General features: G+C 33.9%; 1 protein-coding gene across 1 annotated transcript in view; it reads left to right on the forward strand.

Annotated features, from left to right (window-relative positions):
- The window catches only part of PTPRC (protein tyrosine phosphatase receptor type C), a 64,309-nt gene extending 46,059 nt beyond the window's left edge, over positions 1 to 18,250 (forward strand). Inside the window, exons 21-28 of the mRNA XM_049770784.1 lie at positions 1,114 to 1,263; positions 8,661 to 8,751; positions 10,849 to 10,982; positions 11,843 to 11,977; positions 14,116 to 14,238; positions 14,463 to 14,641; positions 16,097 to 16,232; positions 17,843 to 18,250. Coding sequence (XP_049626741.1) covers positions 1,114 to 1,263; positions 8,661 to 8,751; positions 10,849 to 10,982; positions 11,843 to 11,977; positions 14,116 to 14,238; positions 14,463 to 14,641; positions 16,097 to 16,232; positions 17,843 to 18,115 — 1,221 coding nt within the window. The 3' untranslated portion in view covers positions 18,116 to 18,250. The remainder of the gene's footprint in view (positions 1 to 1,113; positions 1,264 to 8,660; positions 8,752 to 10,848; positions 10,983 to 11,842; positions 11,978 to 14,115; positions 14,239 to 14,462; positions 14,642 to 16,096; positions 16,233 to 17,842) is intronic.
- The last annotated feature ends 2,381 nt before the right edge of the window (positions 18,251 to 20,631 follow it).

Below are 20,631 nucleotides of genomic sequence, written 5' to 3' on the forward strand. Positions count from 1 at the left end.
TAAAACCAACAGAATAATATAAATATAATTTTTAAGAAAACACAAAATGCACAAGTTACTTTTTTAATTTTTTAGGCCACACCCAGTAGTTCTCAGGGGTTACTTCTGCTTTGTGCTCAGAAATCACTTCTGGTAAGGTTGTGGGACCATATAGGATGCTGGGGATTAAACCTGGGTTGGCTGCATGCAAGGCAAATGTCCTACCTGCTGTGCTATAGCACCAATCCCAAAATGGACAATGTTCGTAAATACTTAGGTATAGTGTCAATGTGTACAAACAAACTGTTATACTAAATAAAGGCATAACCTTCTGTGGAAAATAAATGAGTGTAAAATGATATAAACAAACTTACAAGACCAAAATGATAGAGATATTTTATCTTTATTAGAAATATGAAATTTATTAGAAGCAGTAGCAATCAAATACAGTAACAAATGTAGGAGTTCTTAAATCTGGGTATTGCATTTTAAAAATATAACATTTGAAAAGTCCTAGAAAACTTTTTAGAATTGTGTTATTTGAAATATGATCTTGCATTTTTATTTCAGAGATTGTATGGCATATATTCTAGTTTAATACAGTGGTTCTCAACCTTTATCTGATATTGGTCCCTTTTGATCTTTTTTCTATCATGTAAACTCCTTGTTCTCCAATTTGCTTCCTATTTTCATGCCAGAAGCCCCATTTATGTGGTACTAATTTGTGGTCTCATTTGAATAGCCTAGGGTCCCCAGGAGTACATCTGATTCCCAATTGAGACATTCTGTTTTAATATATTAAAACATATATATTTAACTTACTGATAAAAGGTTGTTGAAAGTAGTAGATCTACATTTTTAAATTTTTAGTAATAAGAAGCTACATGATACATAGTAGATGCCTAGATTACATAGTTTGTCCTTTTTTGTCTCTTCTAGCAAGATAGATAGACTGAGATGGAATTTGCTCATATTCCAGAGGACTGAGACAGCCAACTTTATATAGATAGTTTTGTTTTCCACATATTATTCCCAATCTAAGCAAATTAAAAAAATATGCCATTAGTTAAATATTTCATACTTATACATTATTTATTAAATATACTTAACTTGTATTTTTCCTTAACCGTATAGGCACAGTACATCTTGATCCATCAGGCATTGGTGGAATACAATCAGTTTGGGGAAACAGAAGTGAATTTGTCTGAATTGCATCCATATCTACATAACATGAAGAAAAGAGACCCTCCCAGTGAGCCATCTCCTCTGGAGGCTGAATTTCAGGTAATAGTATTGATAACAAATAATAATTCATGAGAACTTGAACTGAGCTCTGAGTTTTTTAGAGGGGTTTGGGGCCACACCCGGTGACTTTCAGGGGTTACTCCTGGCTATGCACTCTGAAATTGTTCCTGGCTTGGGGGACCATATGGGACGCTGGGGAATCAAACTGAGTTCTGTCCTGGGCGAGCCGTGTGCAAGGCAAATGCCCTACCACTACGCTATTGCTCCGGGCCCTGATTTTTTTTTTTTTTTTAATGAACCATGGCATCGTTCACTGTGGCCAATGAAGCACAGATCAACCAACACTTATGTAGAAAACTTGTTAAATCCAGAGATCTGGTCTTACACCCAACAGTTTCAATCAGGCCTCATTAAGCTGATATAAAATAAAGTGTCAAATCATAGTATAGAGTCACAAAATTGGCTTGCCGAAGGCGATGTAACATCTCACCTTTAAAAACTGCACCTGGTTTTGGTTTGTAAAGGAAATAATTAGAGGAGTTTATGACTATTTAGGAAGTTAACTGGCTAGATAGGGTCTACAGAAATGAAAGGATATATACACATGTCTTAACACATTTAATATGCAATTACTCTGAAAGTTAACCTAAGATATAGTACACTATGATTTTCAGAGAGCTGACGCAGCTATCTTAAAATTACTCAGTTGTCAAAAACAAAAAGCCAGCAACAAGTTTCTGCAACTTATACTTAGGATTTCTGATTTACTAAGCCATTTTTGCAAACATTCTGGTCTATTCAAAGAGTTTCACATAGCTACGAATGTGTTTTTAATCAAATAGGGAATTTTAATGTTTGGATCAAAGTGGAACTGGCCTGAGGGATAATGTTGGAACATTAAACGTAACCAAGTAGCTCAATCTACCAGACTGTATGGAAGACGTCAACCAGGGTGGATGATGCAGCAGGATCCAGAGTTGTCTTAAACTTAAGAGTTAATCTTTGTTTTTTTTTTTATTGTTTTTAGCTGATATTTGAATCAAATACACTATACTAATCCTACTATACCCTAGGTAAACACTCACTACATTTAACCATTGATATGTATAAACACTAAAACAAAGCTTCAAATCTTAGACTCAAGAAGTAGGATTGAGTTTCTACATTGTGCCTAATATATCTACAAGAGTAATAAGAGGTGTAGATTAGTTGGCCTATTTTGTGATAATTTGTGATGTTCGTCCCAAATTCCTTTGTTTTTTTTCCTAAAGAAAATATGATGCATAATTAGTTGAACCTAGGAAAACAAGAGTAGAGCAAAGAACTTAGCTTCAGGAAAGAAAGAGGTAGGAAACAGTTAAAAATAAAAATACATCTTTAGTAGGTAAAGCTGGTAGAATTATTATAAATTATTACCTGGATGATTTAAAATAGATGGTGGTGAATTTAAAGAGAGTTCAGTCAGTTTTCTTTGTTTTCTCCAGCAAGACTGATCATCTCAGAGATAGAGGCTTTGTATACAGATATCTGGGTTACACCCATCTGGAATTTGTCACAGTTCTATTTGTATGTTAGGAAGCAATGATTTGAAGATATTTTCAAATGGGCAGTAAAAATTAATTGAAATCACAGGAAGACATGATTCACACAGAGAAAGTAGAAAGAACAAAAGTTTGGTATATGGGTAGAATTGTAGATTATTAGACATTAAATTGTAGATTATTGGACATTAAAATTATAAAAAATGTCTGAGAAGAATAGAAGTAGGTATTTTTAAAAAAAACTTTTTACTGAGGCCATTGTGAAATATAAGTCTTTCACAGTTGTATTTCAGGCATATAGTGACAGTGAATCAGGGCCATTCCCACCATTAGTGTTGACCTCCCACCACTATAATTTCTAGCATACCTCCACTCCTAGCTCCCTGGATTACCAGTGTAGCAGGTTCATTTTGTGTTTAGCTTGTTATAGTTTGGGTCTCTTGACTCTACTATTGTTGACTTTGAAATTTAGATATGACCATCCCCTTTTTAACGCAATGCTCCTGAGATCACTTGGTCCCTTTTTTTTTAATTTTTCTTTTTTCAATTTGTAGAAGGATATAGAAATAAGTAGATGGACAAAATAATTCAAGTTCTAAGGTTCTATGAAAAAAGGCACTAAACCTTATTTAGAAGGTATAAAAAAGGGGGGGCAGGTGTGGCAAGATTTTTTTTTTTACATAGACACAGTAAACGCTTGGAAATTACAACAAACAAAGTTTTAATGTTTGGGGTAGGAGGTGCCTCTGCATTATAAAAATTCTGGGTTGTTATTCCTATTTGGTAAGAACTTCTTTCCATACATAAGATTTACCATTTTAGTGTGCCTATGCTAAAGGGAACAACACAGTATTATATTACTGGTGCATTTGGGATGGAAAATAACAAGCTATAAGTCTCTATGCCATGATTTTGGCCTGAGCTCATATCCCAAGGAAGACTTTTCTACTAGAATTTCCTACTAAGCAGATAAAAAAAAATAAGGAATGGGAGAGGTACCTCTACATATGGAGATAAACACTAAGAGTTATAAGTATTTAAAAATACATCTACAGAAACACACAAAGAATAATATATAGATATCCCCTTTAAGTCTTTTGAGATAGTCTGAGGGTGTATAAAATCCAGGGCACATATTAATCCCGCTCTGTGATCTTGTGAAGACTGAGAAATGATTTGAAGCAGTCAGGGATCAGTTAGTGCCCTCAGGCTGGGGACCCCTGGAGCCAAACCCGTAGCAAGTAACAGTCCATAGTGAGGATATAAAGCAGGGGTGGCGAACACACAGCTCTCGGCCAAAATGAATGCGGTTTTTGCCTCTTATTATTATTTTGTATACTGTGGCTCTTTGTCAAGTTTGGATTTTGTTCTGCTGCTTCCTTCTGAGGAGGGACCTCTGAGGAGAGATCTCCGAGCACGTAGTCCCACCCCCAGGAGCGTCCTCCTCCCGTCTCCCATCCCTCAGAAACAACTGCACTGGCCAGAGCGGGGGTCATATGTTGGGTCACATCTTGCGGTGAGTTCTTAGTGTGTAGGACGCAGCATACCTTCACCAGCACTGCAAGATTTTGACCCTCACTCAAAATGGCAAAATGCAATATGTGCTTAATATATTATTGTTAAAATTAGATGCTTTTGTGTGAGTGTTTGTTTTGGCAGGTCACTGTGTGGTGTGGCTCTCTGTCTCTTACAGTTTAAAATTTTGGCTCTTTGTGTCGAACTTGTTCACCACCCCTGATATAAAGACTGGATTGTATTTGAGGATGCTGGTATCATTAGCAATGAAACACCTAGGGCAGTTGTGGGCAACCTTTTTTTTTTTCAAATGAGCCAAATCTTGCCAAACCCATGATTGAAATTTATTTTGAGAGCCACATTTTTTTAAAATTTTTATTGTTACCAAAGTGCATTACAAATCTTTCACTGCATCATTTATGGTACATAGTGACAATGAATGAGGGCATTCCCACCACCAGTGCTGTCCTCCCTTCGCCCCTGTTCCCAGTATGCTCCCCTATCTCCCTCCTCTACCCCCAGTATGCTAGTGCAACTGGTTTCCACTTTACAGCTTGTTGTAGATTGAGCACCCATTCCACTGTCATTGGAGATAAAAAGGATAAGAAAAAGGGGAGAAAAAAATTTGGTGACAACTACCAAAAAAAGAAAGAAGAGAGAAAAAAAAAAAGAAAGGAAAATGGAAGAAAATGGACCTGGCAAATAAACATAAAAATAAATCTCTAAATAATAACAAGTGTGAAAAAGAAAGAGAAAAAATGGAAGAAAAAAGAGAAGGAAAATAAAGTCAAAAACTAACAAATCAAAACAAAACAAGAAAAAGTATGGGTGCTGGAGTGGTAGGGTTTGGCGTTCCCCCCACTTTTTTTTTTTTTTTTGCATAGGCACAGTAAGCATTGGGGAAGAAAGGGAATTCCTGTGGCCTAAGAGATTCAGGGTTTCTCCATCCTTGAAGCATACCATCATGGGATCAATCCCTGGCTCCATATATACTCATTATCCCATCCCAAAGGCTTTTTTGTGATGCCACGAAAGTTTCCTCTTGGTTGTATGTGAGAAAATCAAGCCACTGTAGCTAGCGATCTTGGTATTTGCGCAGGTTATAGATCAGGGTCTAGGATAGAGTCTCTAGGTTCTAGAGGTTCCTATCCATCTTGTTGTGTTCAGTCTTCTGTAACACTTGCTCCCTATTTTCCTTCAGTCCCTAAGCCGAAGCCTAAGATATTATGGATCCAAAAGTTCTGCTCAGTCTCTGTTGTCCAAGTTGGACCTCTGCAGTAAGACATCTTGTTGTTGTTGTTGTTGTTGTTTCTTATGTGTCCTGGACTACAGCCTAGAGTAGGGTTTTCCTTATTAGTCCCAGGGTAGGCTCTGTTCAGTCACAGTTGTCAAAGTCAGTTTTCTGTTGTTGGTGCTCTTATTTTTCACAGTTCAAAGGATGATAGCTCTTCTGATTTCCATTTAGTATTAGGTGATGTGATAGGACAGCCTGGTCTTAGGTCAAGTTTTCCTTTCCTCATTGTCATATCAAAACTGGCACAAGTTGGTGCCAGAGTAGTGTTATAAATCTCCCAATGGAGCTTAGTTCCTGGTGGTGTTGCCCGGAGCTGTATCATTTCTACCTCGGGGATTGGGGTTTCGGACTGGACTAACATTGCCCAATCTCCTGGGGACTGGTTGTATCCACATGACACATGTTCAGGATGGGAGGCACCCTTCTGCTATAAAAAGTGAGTTCTTATCCCTAGAAGATAAGATCTTGTTTCTGTGTCTATGGCTTCCCCCTTTTTTACTGTACCCATACAAAAACGTATGGTGTGATACTGTGTTGTTGGTGCTATTCTGGGTAAGGATGACAGGCTGCACACACAGTCTCTGTCATCTGGTTTTGTTCTGAGCTTTTATCCCAGTCAAGGCTTTTTGTACCAAGCAGCACCAAAAATAGTAAGGATAGAGAAAAAATGTATATATTAAAATAAAACAAATAAATAAAACTGAGTTAAAAAGAAAAGGTATTTGAATACATCAGGTGGTGGAGGAGGCTACTTGTATATTTATGAATACACATCTTAAGATGTATTGTTATACAGGTATTGAGCTTCAATAGGCAATATAAGATGCCCAATTAAGTCTTTTGATATATTCTTGTGGGGAGTAAAAGCCAACGTACTTTTTGATTCACAGGCCTTGGAATTGAGTTTGAGAGATGCTTTGCTGCATTACGAGACCATATAGTGTCTTTGAGCTGGGAGTTTTGCTGAGGCTGATTCCTGTATCATGAAACAGTCCACGATTTGGTGGGGGTGAGAGGGGCCATCAAGCATGAGTCAGCAGGCGTGATGGCTGTAGTTCTTTGCTGATGCATGAGAACGTGGACCCAGAGGGTGTCTTTCACTGAGAAGCTGGAAGGTGGGCCTGTTGGGGCAGGAGGTCAATCTTGGTGCCTACCAAGTTAGGAACTGAGGGTAAAGAGGGTTAAGTTAGTGGAAGATAACGGATCAGGATTGAAAAATGAGGGGATAGAGGAGACACAGGGGTATGGGAGAGGCAATACATGACAGGGGCTATATACAATACATATATACGAATTGTTTGTGATTATGGCTTAGTGTCAGTACAGAAAGTCACGTCTATAAAGACTGACTTTAAAGATCTGTTTGAGTGTTATCATCCAAATCTTTGGTATTCCGTTTCCTTTCCTAGGAACCATCTAGAATGAAGAACATTTTTAGATAATGCTTAAAAAGTATATTAGTCTCGCGGGCGCAAATGGTTATAAAAATGACTATTAGTAAGAAAAGACACCACTGCAGGGGTCCAGTATGAATACGGGAGGAGTTTCCTCCTCCCCCCATCCCCCTCCCCCCAGAGCCCAGTTGCCAAACCTGGCCCTGAAGATCAGTTTGGCATGGGGGGATCTCGGTCTCCTGGACTAGGTGGTCAGCCCAGGAGGCCATTGGCCAGCTGTCTGCCCAGATTCCCAGCCATACCCGTAGGAGAGGAGCAGGAATCCTGGCATGTGGGATTGTCTGAGTCCAGCTGCAGCCTCCCTCTCCAGTATGAAAAAGCATGGGGGAGGAGTTTGCCTCCTCCCCATCCCCCCAGAGCTCAGATGCCAGATTTGGCCTTAAAAGCCAGCTTGGCGTGGGAGAGAGCCACATTTTTAAAACCGAAAATACATAGGGTGGTACACTGTTTTTAGTTTCAATAAGTTTTTATTGAGAATATTCTGCATGCAAGTATCCACATAGGTTGGGAGGATACAAATAAAGCAACTAATAAAACAAAAACTTTAGAAGGATATTATTTATCGATAACGTTAAATTCTGTTAAATTTGCCTTACAATGTAGAGAAAATTACATCTTGACAATGACTGACAAAGTCACAAACACTAATGTGAACATTGGCCTTGGTTCTTATCAGAGCTGTGTGAAGCCGGCAGCTGGGCTGCACACAGGGGGCGCACTAAACAGAGGCTAGGAGCAGAGTCCTGACCCCTGGAGCAGCTGCCCGGCACACAGAAGAGCCGCATTAAAAAGTGTAAAGAGCAAATTTGTGAAGCGTTCCATATTTTAAAAAAAAAAAGTGTAAAGAGCCACATGTGGCTCGCGAGCCATGGCTTGCCGACCACTGACCTAGGGAATGTGGGTGCACTTGGAGGCTGAGTTTTGTGTTTGCAACAGAAACAAACAGGCCCCAAGTATAAAAACACCCTTTCTTCATGTTTTAAGGAGATACTGTGAGAGGGAAAGATGCCTAGGAATAGCAACTATTTCAATAAGCACGTCAAATCTTCTATTCCTGCTGCATCTGGAGAATTGATCATTTAAAATTTATTTGTTATTTTTTAACTTGAATAATGATCAATAGCTGTATAGTGACAGTAGTTTTATCTTATAAGGATGAACAACATTATTTGTCTAATACCTCTTCAGTCAGCAGCATTTGCTGTATGTAGCACAGAAGCTTATTTTCGGTTTAAACTTATCAGAGCAAAGTATTGCATAAAATTTTAGGGGTAAAATAAGATCGTGATATCTATGAAAAAATACATGAATTGGGGGCCAGAGAGATAGCATGGAAGTAGGGTGTTTGCCTTCCATACAGAAGAATGGTGGTTCGAATCCTGGCATCCCATATCGTCCCCGGAGCCTGCCAGGAGCAATTTCTGAGCGTAGAACCAGGAGTAACCCCTGAGCGTTGCCGGGCGTGACACCCCTCCAAAAAAAAAAAACCAAAAACCAAAAAACAACAACAAAAACATGAATTGCTTACAACTTGATAAGATACTTTTGTTTATGGATCATCTTATGTCACAATAAAAAATAGCCAAAAATTATTTTATGAATAGGGTTTTCTATTATGTTTTTTCCCCTCAGAGACTTCCCTCATATAGGAACTGGAGGACACAGAACATTGGGAATCAAGAAGAAAACAAAAGTAAAAACAGGAATTCTTATACCATTCCATGTACGTCATTTATTTTATTTTATTTTACATATTAAATAAGCTGTCTTTACGAGCACACAAACTATCTGTAAACTTAATTTCAACATTTGGTTGACTATGAAGAACAGTTTTATCTATTTGAATTTTATTATAGCTAATAATTTTAATCCCAGTGTTCATAATAGACTTTGGAATTTAAACAAAATTCAGTATTTTCTTTCTACTGATTATTTCAGGAATATGAAGAAATATGAAGCTTTGAAACAAGGGTAGAAAAATTACTCTTTTTTTTAACAATTCAGTTTATTTACTCATTATTTTATTTTATTTATTTATAGCAGGAATATTGCCAAGTAGCAAAAATCATATCATTTGTTCTCTTTCTGTTATTATAAAACAAATCAAACAAATCAAAATATGCTCAGTTGTAAGACTTGAATTCTCTTACTTAGGAATATTTATAGGTCGGCAGTGTACTTTGATATTCTATCATGTTATAAAATATGTATGGAGAAAAATAAAATCTAAGGTAATAAACTAGACAGTAATACAACTGGTTTGATCTAGTTAATTTCTGAAAAAGTATATGAATAAAGATCAACATAGGGAATAGATAATTATGTAGCTGATCATTATGTTATAATAAACTGAAGAAGTTGAGATATTCTGAAAATTTATGAATTAGATAATTCATTGACTAAATATTAACCTAAACGTGTTAGATTAATTTAGCATTAATTTTATAAAAATTTATATTTTTAATTGAGCAATATGTTAATTTAAACTTATATATGACTTTTAACCTTTACCATATATACTTGAGTATAAGCTGGCCCCCTTAATCTTACCCCCAAAACTGAGGAAACTTAGTGACTCGAGTATAAGTCAAGGTAGAAAATGCAGCAGACACTGGTAAATTTCAAAAATAAAAATATATACCCAAAACAATTACAATAATTGAGGAATCAGTAGGTTCAATATTTTTCAATATTTATTACTGAAGAATAACTGTAAACTAGCAATAATAATTTTAAAACTTTAAATAAAGTGCAGAAAACAATAGCTTAACAGATAATTAAGCTAAATTACAAAGGTTAAAATCCTTTAAAATAGGGATTCCTCCTCCTCATCTTCTGTATGTCCAAACAGAGCTTCAGTTGTATCTGATGTGTGGGTATCAGTATAGACATTGTCATCATCACTGTGTTCACAGATATCATCATCACTGCTGTCGTTCTCCTTTAAAGTGCAGAATATTGTGGGTTAAATAGATCAGTGGCATACCGTTCAGTTCAGCCGCCTACCTCTTCAGCTCAGCTGCGACTTGATTCAGTTCGCACAACGAATCAAATAACATGCATGACTCAAGTATAAGCTGATTTCACAGTTTTTGGCACAAGTTTCATGCTGGAAAAACTCAGCTTACACTCACATATATAGGTATATGTTTATCAGAGTAATTATATTCCATGACAGTCTAAAAAGAACAAGAATCTGATAATAATATGGATTGTTATTGTGTACATTTATTGTACATTATGGCCCAAGTTTTTTCTTATAACCCTTTTGGGCCTTCTTTGTCATAGATTTTTTTAAAACAATTTTACTATTTAATTTTAATGAAATTTCACATAGATTCATATTGCACATATAAATGTAAATAATATAATCAATCATTTCTAAATTATTTCTAAATTTCTATGTGATACCCAAGCAGAGCTTTTATTTATTCATTTACTTATTTTATTTGCTTTTTATCAGCATCTTTCTTGCTTTGCTTTTCTCCTTTTTTTTTTTTTTTTCAGCCCCTTTGGAAAATGCCTGGCAGTGCTCAGAGACTACTTGAAACTCAGTAATCAGGGGTTACTTCCTGGTATGCTCAGGAGATCATGTGGTATCAGGATTTAAACGTAGGCTTTATGCATGTAAACCATGCCTTCTAGCCTTTGAGTTATCTTCCCAAGCCTAAAGTTTTATTTCTTAAAGAAAGAAATATATTTTAGGGTACGATATCAACAGTGTCAACTTGGCAGATAAGTCAAATCTGTCTTATATACTAAATTTTGCTTGCATATCCCAGTTACATAAAAAATAAAATCACTGTAATTTATTTTAAAGATGATTTTAACAGAGTGCCACTTAAGCATGAACTGGAACTGAGCAAAGAGAGTGAAAATGATTCAGATGAATCTTCTGATGATGAAAGTGACTCTGAGGAAGCCAGCAAGTACATTAATGCATCTTTTATAATGGTAGGTGTTTAAGTACCCAAAGTATAAGGTCTAATTTTAACATATGTAATTTCCTTCATGTGAAGAAAAATAAGTATCAGTTCCAGAAGATCTCAAAATCATAATTCTGTTCAATTTTGCTACTGTTTTTATCTAATAGCCCTGGGCATTGGCAGTTTCTCCTAAAGACGAGTAGGTTATTAATTGTCTCTAATTCTATGTATGGTGCTACTATGATGAAAATTAATGGACAAGCCTTATAATTATTCTAAATTATATTCTCTATTCATTACTGTGTCCAACTGCATGTATTTTGGAGTATGATATCAACAGTGTCAACTTACTGGCTGATAATATATAAAATCTGTATCAGATATTCTAAATGCATGCATATTTCAGCAAAATAAATAATTATATTTCAAACTAGATTTCGAAAGAGCAAGAGAAGTTATTATGACTATTTATTGATCTGAGAAAAGAATGAGACCTTACTTATAGTTATATATTGAGCAACACAAGTTTCAAATTCAAATGATGTATTTGACTTGTATAAATATTTAAAAATATTAAAATTAGCCAATACCATGATTATAAACTGACTATAAGTACATTGATATGTAAAATCATAAAATTTGAGCAAATATATAAATCAAGGTGTTTTTTGGATGAGATTATAGTTTTGCAAAGTTAATCTATGGTTTTACATCTGGTAAATATTCTTATTAAATATTTTACATGTGGATATAAACTATAAATTATTTTTAGCTATGAATTTAAATATTTTGTGTAAAAACTCTTATTTCGAAGTAAATGTATCTCCAAATATTTAATAATCCAGTCCTCAGTTATTTATATTAACAAAGTCTCAATTTTTTTTAAAGAGTTACTGGAAGCCAGAAATGATGATTGCTACTCAGGGACCTCTAAAAGACACCATTGGTGACTTTTGGGAGATGATATTCCAAAGAAAGGTCAAAGTTATTGCTATGCTGACAGAACTGAAGAATGGAGACCAGGTTTGTATTTTTCTCCTCGTGTTTATTTTATTAATGAATTTTGATTGATATTATTGTTAACAATAGTTTCATGCATACAACCTTCTAATACCACACTCAACTCCAGAGTGCCTGCTTCCATCCACCAATGTCCTAAAGAATCTTCCTATCCACTTCCCACTCCTTCCCCAAGGAATATTAATTATTTCATAGTCTAGACACTTATTCACTTAATGTAGTATCATTTGTTTAATTTTTGCTTTATGTTTGCATGACCAGTGACACTGAGACATTGAAGAAGATTTCTCGATTCAGTTACATTAAAGGGTGTTTTTATGTTTTTCTCAATATAATCAATATTTTAATGTTTAATATTGAGTGAAGTATTTAATAAATTTTGAGTTAATTTTTATGTATGGTGTGAGGTAAGGGCTTGAGTTCATTTTTCACACCATACATAAAAATCAACCAATTTTGCTATCATTTGTTAAAGAAATTGTCCACTATTATCCACTAGTTCCACTTCACCATCAGCCTTTTTTTTTTTTACTGAAGATTAACTAATTATAATATATTTGAGGTTGTTTCTGGCTCCTCAATTTTATTCCATTAGTCTGAGAGGTTTTCTTTTTCAGTGCCACACTGTAATGATTACTATAACTTGATATAGTATTAGTTAAATTTGGAGAAACTTTTAAAAATCTTCAGAACCAGGAACAGATGTGAATTAAAGGCTGAGCACATAGTTAAAGCTCCAGCACTGCATGAGCCCCAAAATATCAGTGGCTTGAGCACCAAACAGTCCCACATGGTTGGCACAGTATTACTAATTAACAGTAGAACTGAGGATTCTAAATACTATTGTAAACCTCTCAAAAAAATCAAGTTTTTCTATCTTCTAATTCTCTATAATTGAATTACTTGTTTGATCACTATATCCAATACTTTTTCATCTCCTATAATATAGTTCTATTTGTTCAAAATTACTACAACAAATCCAAGTATTGCTCTTGTATTTCTGGTTTTGACACTGTCCCATGCTTGTCCCTCTTCATTTCTGCCCACTTTTTACAGATAACCTGATATATAATTATCCCTACATCCTTGCTAAAAATAAAAAATATTTTCTCCTTTTTTTAAGAAGAAAATTAGGATCGTATTTAAGACTTGGAATCAAGCACTCAGTAATTAAAACTCAGACATATGAATAAAAACCTAATGTATATTTTATTATAATATTTTATGTTTTCCAAGTTTCCCACTTTGGACAAGAAAGTTTACTGTCTAACCCATATGTCATACCATTTGCTTTTTAACCAATAAGCCTTAATTTACTTTCCTTGATTTGAATGAATGCTCTAACCCCATTTTGTTCATATCATTTTAATAAAACAAAACTAAATATTTCATTCTTTGCATTTATGTCATATTTGTTGCATGGAAATTCTATAGATGGAGGTAAGCATTAGAACTAATTTGACCTGCTTGATGTCTGTGATATACATTTGGCCTTTTATTTTTTTGGAGAGATCCAACCGCGGTCCATCCTAGGTTAGCATATGCAAGGCAAACACCTTACCACTTGTGCCACTGCTTCGGCCCCATATTTGGCCTTTTCTTATCTTGAGGTGTGAAAATTTCCCCGGCAGCTGATCTTACTTTATGCACAATCTGATTAATGTTAAATCTTGAACTATCATGGGCATACCTTCTCTCTTTCTTTTTTCTATTTCTTACCCTAATGAACAGAATGATGGCTTTATTTTGATATGTTGTTGATGATAATGTTGTTATATTAAGAACTATATGTTGTAATTCCAACATGGCAGTTATGAAAATTATGGAAAGCAGAACTAGATCAGAAGTGTTGACAGGAATGTCTATTGTTCTCTATCATTATGGAATAGTAGTTGATGTCAAACTACTAGAGAAAGGAAATGCTGTGTGATTCACCTACTCTAGAATCACCATTTACATTTAACTTAAAATTGCTCTAAGATAGAGCTACTCTATCTTAGATACAAAGACCAAGCTCCAAAGATGCAATCTCTTTTCCTCAAATACCACTTATGGTACAATGAACCGAGGTAATTAACAGGTGTCAACTCAAGCACTGTGCAGAAGTTTCTTATACATATAAAAATGTCTCTCTTCTATAGGAATACTGTGCTCAGTACTGGGAAGAAGGAAAACAAAAATATGGAGATATAGAAATTAATATAAAAGACACAAGCAAATATTCAACATATATCATCCGTACATTTGAACTGACACATTCTAAGGTATAGAAACTATTTTTTTATGTATAAATCTTTGACAATTTTTTCTGATTTTAAACTCCCAAATATCATTTACTCTGAATGCAAAGTAACTTTTTACATAGTGTTTTCAAATGAAAATATTTTGGGTTAAGTGAAAGTAATTGTAGACAAAATGTTACTAGAAAATTGTAATCTGGACTGAGCCTCCCTGAGCTAATGAATACATTCTTCACTCATGGTTTTAGAGGAAAGATTGCCGGACTGTCTACCAGTACCAGTATAATAACTGGAGTGTAGAAGAACTTCCTAAAGAACCCAAAGAATTAATATCTATGATTCAGAATATCAAGGAGAAACTTCCCAAGAAGAATTCCACTGAAGGGATGAAGAGTCATAAAAATGTGCCTCTCCTTATTCATTGCAGGTAGGTAGGACATAATGTGTTATACCTTTCAAACACAAAAATTTAGGTCTTGGTGAAATTTATAGGTTCTGTTTATCATAGTATATAAAATTCATAATCTTATGTATTTTATGTAAACATTTTGTGATGTCACTCTCAGTTATGTACTCATAATATTATTCTCACAAAATAGAAACGGTAATACTATTACATAATAATTTTAGTTTTTAAATTTTTAATATTTGCTGTATGTCCTTCTTGACTCCACAGCACCTAACTCTGAACCACAATGTCTTATGTATAAACAAATAATGATGGATACATAAATCAATGGATGACAATTATATTTCACTTGTGCTTATGTGCATCATCAATTCTCTCAAGGATAATCAGAATCAAGAGAGTCAAAAACTTGTCTACATATCTTAAATTATAGATTAATTGAAATCTTAGCAAGCTTGATTTGAGATATAAGACTTTGTAAATAAAAATATTTGAAGAATACATGCAATAATAAACATTTTTATATCTTCCTCTTTGTAGACTCTTAAATTTTATTTAAGGCAGATGCTTACATATCTTCCTTAATCAAGATTTGATAAAATTAGGGTGAATAATACAAAATTTTTGCATAAAATATTAAAGTAAATTTAAAGTAAAAATAGTAAATATAAACAACTATAAGCATATTATTTTCAAAGATTATTTTTTCTAGAATTGTATAGGCTCATAAAAAACTTAGAGATATTTTGTTTGAATATTCAACAGTGAAATTTGTGTGAAAAAGCACCTTAAGAAAATTAAAGATTTTAAAACTTTATTACTTCTATTATTTGGCTCATATCAGCTCTATGCGCTTTATTGATATGTCATAACTTTCTTAACAAATATAATCATAACTCTTAACAAATATATTTATAGCATTCTGAATCTAAAAAGTTGGTGAAACATTGGTTGTTCTTTTTATTAAATCATACCAAGTATGATTTTTTATTTATACCAAAGTGTAAATATATGTAAAAGGCAGAAGAGATGCTAAGGAGAGAGGGAAAAAAACATGTTATTGAGCAATTTACTAAATGTCAGGTCCATTATTTCTGGTTTTATCCATTTCTAGTCTTTCTTTTATGTTTCTCTGATCTTGGATTTCTTATCTACCAAACATGGTTGATGAGATCTATTCTAACACATTCAGTTAGAAATATGAGTGTGTTCAAAACTGTAGTGAATAGATAGAATAAAGTATTAAAGTATATGTTAAAGTAAAAAAACAAGTCCTTTTTCAGATCATAAACTTATTAGATACTCAAGTTGAGCAAATTTTTCTGAAAAATATGTCTGGTAGTAATAGTTGTCTCTTAAAAGAATAAGATAAATAACAATATTATACATAAAATGAAGAGTATACCTTATTTCTTTTTCCATATAATGTAGCCTTCTTTTTGTCTTTTTTTAAAATCACTTTTTATTTTCTAGAGATGGATCTCAGCAAACAGGAGTATTTTGTGCTTTGTTTAATCTCTTGGATAGTGCAGAAACAGAAGAAGTAATAGATGTTTTTCAAGTAGTAAAATCTCTTCGCAAAGCAAGGCCAGGAATGATTTCCTCATTTGTAAGTATCCCTCATCATTGTTTTCAACATATTTTGTCTTATGATGATTTCATCTCCTAAACCCTCTACCTTACTTTTCTGTTATTTTGTCTTCTTTTCTTTTCATTCACTGCTAATGACATATAATCATTGTGCTATCTTACATTTTTACATGATAAATCACTTAGAAATATATATTTTTAATTTGGGCCACACCTGGTGACTCTAAGGGGTTATTCCTGGCTTTGAGCTCAGAAATCGCTCCTGGATTGGAGGACCATATGGGACCTGGGGGATCAAACCACAGTCCATCTAGGTCAGCTACATGCAAGGCAAACACCCTACTGCTGCACCATAGCTCCAGGCCCATAGAAATATTATTAATAAAAATGCAAGTTCTTATTAAAAATTTTTAGTGACTTCCTCTGGCTGTTTATGAATGCTTATGAATAATATTATGAATATTTCTCCCTCTTTGAATCTGTACCAATTTGTATTCTTGTGTGACAAATCATTACAATATTTTTATCTAAAAATTATTATAGTTAAGGATTCGATTTGATTATCTGAATAAGTCTGGGTATTTAGGCCAACAAGTAATCGATCAACTTCCCTTAGACTGCTTGTGTTAATAATGTGTCCACTAGGGCTTGGTGGTTCTAAAATGACTCCAGCTGCCAACAAGTAGTTGGCTGGTAGTCTTTGGAAACTGAAAGAAAGTTGAATGGATTTATATGTCTTCTCATTCAAAGACTTGTGTAGGCATCACACATAGCAATAGAATCCAGAGTAGAGGGGCTGGAGAGATAGCATGGAGGTAAGGCGTTTGCCTTTCATGCAAGAGTTCATCGATTCGAATCCCAGCGTCCCATATGGTCCCCCGTGCCTGCCAGGAGCAATTTCTGAGCATGGAGCCAGGAGTAACCCCTGAGCACTGCCGGGAGTGACACACACACACAAAAAAAAAAAAAGAATCCAGAGTAGAGAACAGTTTGCAAGATTTCCCCTGTCTTTTATCATTTAAATAAGCCTTTCGAGAAGAGAAGGATGAGAACAAAGATGCCAATTCTTGTGAAAAAGAGATTGATACAGAGAGGATATGTAAGAATATTTTCACACTCAAATATGTACAATCTATATGTGACCATATGAACTATATTTTTCTAATATTGAGCTCATACAAACTGATTTAAAAATATTGAAGTCAGAGAGCTAATACAAGAGATAAGGTGCTTGTTTTGTTGACAGCAATTTAATCTCAGGTTCTCATAACATCATTAGGAATCAGGAATCACACCCCAGCATTGTGGGGATTTGACCCATCTGACAATATAAAAATAAAAAGATCAATAAATATCTATTGGTTGTCCACATATGTTTGTTCTACTGGGAGATTCTCTGTTTAGTGTTAGGAAAAGGCAGAGACTCATTAAAATATTTAGGATTGGAAATAGTAAAAAAATTATAAGAACATAGCAAGAGTATTTAAGTATTTGAATCCATAATTTAAGCGTTCTGATCTTTTATTTGAAATCCCAAAAAGAAATGATGAGTTCTTGTTAATGTTTATCAATATAAAAAATAAATTAAAAAACTAAAACATTTAAGTCATTTTTCCTTTATTTAACTAGGAGCAATACCAATTCCTCTATGATGTGATGGCTAGTCTCTATCCTGCCCAGAACGGACAAGTAAAGAAAAACAACAATGAAGAAGATAAAATTGAATTTGATAATGAAGTGAACAAATCACAACAGGATGCTAATTGCGTCAGTCCACTTACTTTGCCTGAGAAGGCACCTGAAAATAAAGAGGATGAAGCTTCCAAATCCACAGATGGTACCAAGGGACAAGAACATTCTGCTAATGGTCCAGCAAGTCCAGCTTTAACTCAGAATGCATAGAAAGAGACATAAATAGGAAAGTCAAAAAAAAAACTTATGGTAACTGTTACTCTTAATTTTTTTCTAGCAGCAGAAGACAAAATTGACAAACTTGAATGAAGACACTGGACTAATAACTGCAGAAAATTTTTACATTACTATTGAAAGAAATATTTAAGTTTAGTTATGTACAGTTATGCTTAGTTTTTAAATTTTACCTTTCAGTAAAAGTAACTTCTTTGTGTGTGTGTGTGCATGTGTGTGAGTGAGAAAGGAATGCTATTCAGTAAGTTGTTCCTTAAGAACTTGCTTTTTGAAGAAAAAATTAAACTGGAATTATTAACTTGGGTTACACAATCTATTTTTCTGAAAAAGAAATTGAAGGTAAGAATAACATGTACATTTCTAGAATGACCTCAAGATGTCATCCTTGTTCTATTCATACATATTTTTTAGTTTATTACTTTACATCTAGGAATAAAAAGCCATATGATGTGTCTAGTAAAGTTACTATAGGTAAGTTGACTAAATTAACACTGGAAAATCTGATTTGATATGTAAACGTTTTGTTCAGTACCTTTCAAGTTTACTTAATTTAAGAGGCTTAAGTAAGATTATCTTATTATATCTACATGTTGTTTACAATTTTAAAATATGAATTCTTCTCTGTGAATGATATTTCTGCCTCCTTTGACAAAAAAACTGTGTGTTTCAAATGAATTTAAATAAATACCTTCAATTAGATGCATGATCTAGTATTTCCCTAGAATAAAAATAGAACCATTTAAATTTATTTGTTATAAGCATTTACATGTGAATCTAATAAACTTATTTCTAAAAGTTAGATTTTATGAACAGCAACACATGTCTGAGAAATATGTGCCAATTGTGTATGTTTTATGTTAAAGTTTATTTTTTACTTTCATTGAAATTTGTACCTTTAATTTCTTAAATACTTAACTTCTTCAGTACTTACCTGCTTTGCCAACCACTGGTCTGTGATAAAAATAAAATTGAACTTTATAAATTCTTGTGAAAAATATATTTAATATGGTATACTTTCCATATGAATTATATAAACACATGCTAAAATAAAAATTAAGTACACTTAACATTTGTATATTTTTTAGGTATTAGGGCCACACTGGATTATATTCAGAATTTAATTCTAGCTCTGCTCTCAGGGATTACTTGTAAATTTGGGTGACCATATGGGCTTGTAGAGATTAAACTCACGTTGGCAGCATGCAAGTCAAGCACCCTACCCACTGTACTTTATATCCAGTCATATAAAACAATTATAAAGGTCTTATTTATAAAATAAAAAAAGTGTATGAAAATCCTTATTTTAAGAAAAAATAATAGTCAGAGCTCCTTTGGTAAATTCTATTTCAGTTGATCATTTTAGCTTCACATTAACTTTAAATTCATAATGGTTTTCTGTTTCATTACTAATTTAAATACCCAAAGTCTACATCAATAGTCTTTATATTCAATTCACATTTATTTGTGTATAACCTTCTAAGACTTTTTTAGGGGGGGTTGGGCCACACCTAGTAACAGGGGTTATACCTGGCTATGCCTCAGAAATCACTCCTGGCTTGGGGGACCATATAGGACACCGGGGATCTAACTGAGGTCTGTCCTGGGTGAGCCACATGCAAGGCAAATGCCCTACTGCTGCGCTATTGCTCCATATTCACCTTATTTTATTATTTATTATACACACAAAGTAAGCAATTAATCATCATAGTTTTGTATGATACCTTGTTAATGTTTAGAAAGAAGTGCATTTTAAATTGAAGAGAAATTTCCCATTCATATCAATTTACTAGTGGCTCTTTATCAATTAGAATTTACTAATTAGAAAAGGGGGAATGAGAAACATCATTCATGGACACTGAAAAGAAATGTGTTCTTTCACTTTGCTCATTAGTCATTCAAAAATCCCAGGCCTCCATTTTATCAACTAAAACTTGATCAGTTTCCATTTATTAGTGTCATTAAAATATAACAGTTCATAGGTTTTATAGGCAAGTGTTTTATGTGTTTATTTAATCTTAAACTGCTTCAAAATACACACAAGATTCTAGATTTAAAAAAATCTACAAAGAAAGGTTTTGTTTTTAGAGATTTCAGCAATAAGTAACACCTCTTTATAATAGGGTGGCGACATGTTTTAAATGTTTATTTTTCCAGTGGAATCTGTTTTTGAGAAAATCCAAAATTGATGCTTAAAAATAGAGGCATGCAAATCTTCGTTTGTTTAAAGGAAAAAAACTAGATTTTCTCCTTCCCTCTGTAAATGGAAGTGCAAAAGGAGAGAAAGAGGGGATGGTCAGCCATCCATGATTCTGTTCTGTGCCCATTGGAGAGTGATACTCTCTGTACTAAAACAGAGAATTTCCCTCTTAAGATTTTTGTTCTCAAAAAATAAACACTAGGGATACTATACACACATATACTATTCTGTATAAATAGTATATATGTATGTATACATATTTCTATATATGGAATATGTATACATATACTATAGA

Source organism: Suncus etruscus, chromosome 3, assembly GCF_024139225.1.
Source record: "Suncus etruscus isolate mSunEtr1 chromosome 3, mSunEtr1.pri.cur, whole genome shotgun sequence".
In the NCBI taxonomy this organism is placed as follows: Eukaryota; Metazoa; Chordata; class Mammalia; order Eulipotyphla; family Soricidae; genus Suncus; species Suncus etruscus.